Source organism: Pterocles gutturalis, unplaced genomic scaffold (genome assembly GCF_000699245.1).
Source record: "Pterocles gutturalis isolate BGI_N339 unplaced genomic scaffold, ASM69924v1 scaffold17318, whole genome shotgun sequence".
Taxonomy (NCBI): Eukaryota; Metazoa; Chordata; class Aves; order Pterocliformes; family Pteroclidae; genus Pterocles; species Pterocles gutturalis.
Genome location: NW_010120810.1, coordinates 1 through 1,589, shown reverse-complemented (window position 1 = coordinate 1,589; position 1,589 = coordinate 1). Strand labels below are relative to the sequence as shown.

The 1,589-nt window shown below is 59.1% G+C and overlaps 1 protein-coding gene across 1 annotated transcript in view; it reads left to right on the top strand.

The window, feature by feature from the left end:
• The window catches only part of PES1 (pescadillo ribosomal biogenesis factor 1), a gene marked incomplete at its 3' end in the record, with an annotated part of 6,888 nt that extends 6,453 nt beyond the window's left edge, over positions 1–435 (top strand). Inside the window, 1 exon segment of the mRNA XM_010077033.1 lies at positions 303–435. Coding sequence (XP_010075335.1) covers positions 303–435 — 133 coding nt within the window.
• Positions 436–1,589: the final 1,154 nt, after the last annotated feature.

The window sequence follows — 1,589 nt, the reverse complement described above, 5'->3', positions numbered from 1 at the left end:
GGAGCCCGTCCTCTGCCCAGCCCAGAGCTGCCCTCCCCCACCCATGGGGCAGCCCGTACTTCTCTGGTGTTTTTATTTTTAATTAAAGAAGGTGACACTTCCCGGTGCCCTGTGTTGTCTGTTCTCTCACAGCATCCGCACCGTCATCTCCACGCCTTTCCCCTAAATCCTGGGGTTTTTGCCCTTAAAACGTGGCGAAGGCGGTGGTGTCTCAAGGGGCTTCACAGGGACACCCTTGTCCCGAGCAGTGGTGAAGGCTGTGTCGCCTTGTGAGGTTCTTGGGAGGACTCCCTCTTTCCCAGCCTAGCCAAGGTGACGGCTGTGTCACCTCATGGCACTCCTTGGGGACAAGGTGTGGCCCGTGAACCCGCAACAAGCGCTGCCAGCACCGGGAGGTCGATAACCCCGGCACGGAGCGAGAACAAGGAGCTGGCGGTAACGGGCCACCTTGTTGCTTTTTTCTTTTTTCCTTTCTTTTCTCCTTTTAGTCTTTTTTCCTTTTCTCCCTTTTTTCCCCTCTTTTTTTGTTTTGGGAAGTTGGGAGGGTTTTGTCTGTCATTTCCCCCCTCCTACCCCCCACCTTGCTTTTCCCCCCTTCCCTGACTTCACCCCTTGCAAAAGGAGGAGCTTCGAGCACTGGGGAGCTCCTGGGGCTGCACACAGAGCCAGGCTTCCACCATGGGGCAGGAGACCCTCAGTGGGGCTTCCCAACCCCCCCGGAGCCCCTGGACAGCCGCTCCGGACCCCCGCAGGCACCCAGGATAGGGACAGGGTGGTGGGAACAGCCAGGTGACCACAAAGCAGTCTCACCACCGCAACTGCCACCAGTTCCCCCCCTAGCCTGCACTGGTGTCGGCTTTGCTGTGCGATAAGTGTGCCAGAGGCCACACTTGGCCGACGAGTGTCCGACGGGGCCAAGCCCTTGCCCGGACAGGGTGTGGCACTGCGGTGTTGTCACCCGTCCTGCTGACGGGCTGTGCAGGCTCCTCGCCAAACCCCTCGGGATCCCCAGCTCCGGCGCACTGCCCCAGCAGTCGTGTTTTTCAGCGTGAGTGCTTCGTTTGAACCTGAAATCTGGGGGAGAAATTGCTTTGCCTGCTCCCAGGTGGGGGGACAGGGGACAGGCGGTGGGGGACGTCGTGGTGGAGCCCTGCTGGGGGGTGTTTGCACCCCATGGGGTGGAGGAGACGGGGCGTCGTGGCTCCCCAGCTTGTTTAAATTGTGAGCTGCGGGCATCCCTTTGCCGAGCTGCTGCATCCTAGCTGCCATGGTCCTCTTCCAGCTGGAAACCCCTCAAAATGCTATCCCAAAAAAAAGGGGGAAATCTGGGATTAAGAGAGATGATTGTGGATGGGGAGGCGGCTCCTTGCCCCCACGCTGCTGTTCCCAGCACGAATCCAGGTGAGAGGACAGAAAGGCGAGTGGCCGAAGCAGGCGGCAGCACAGGGGTGTTATTTAATCCGGTGTCATAACTCATGACAAATGGGCTTTGGGAGATGGGGGGAGAGATGGGCGATAAATCCCGGGTGTGACTACAGCCGGGGATGGGTGCAACTGGAAACACATTGGGTAAGGATTTGGGGGGGAAA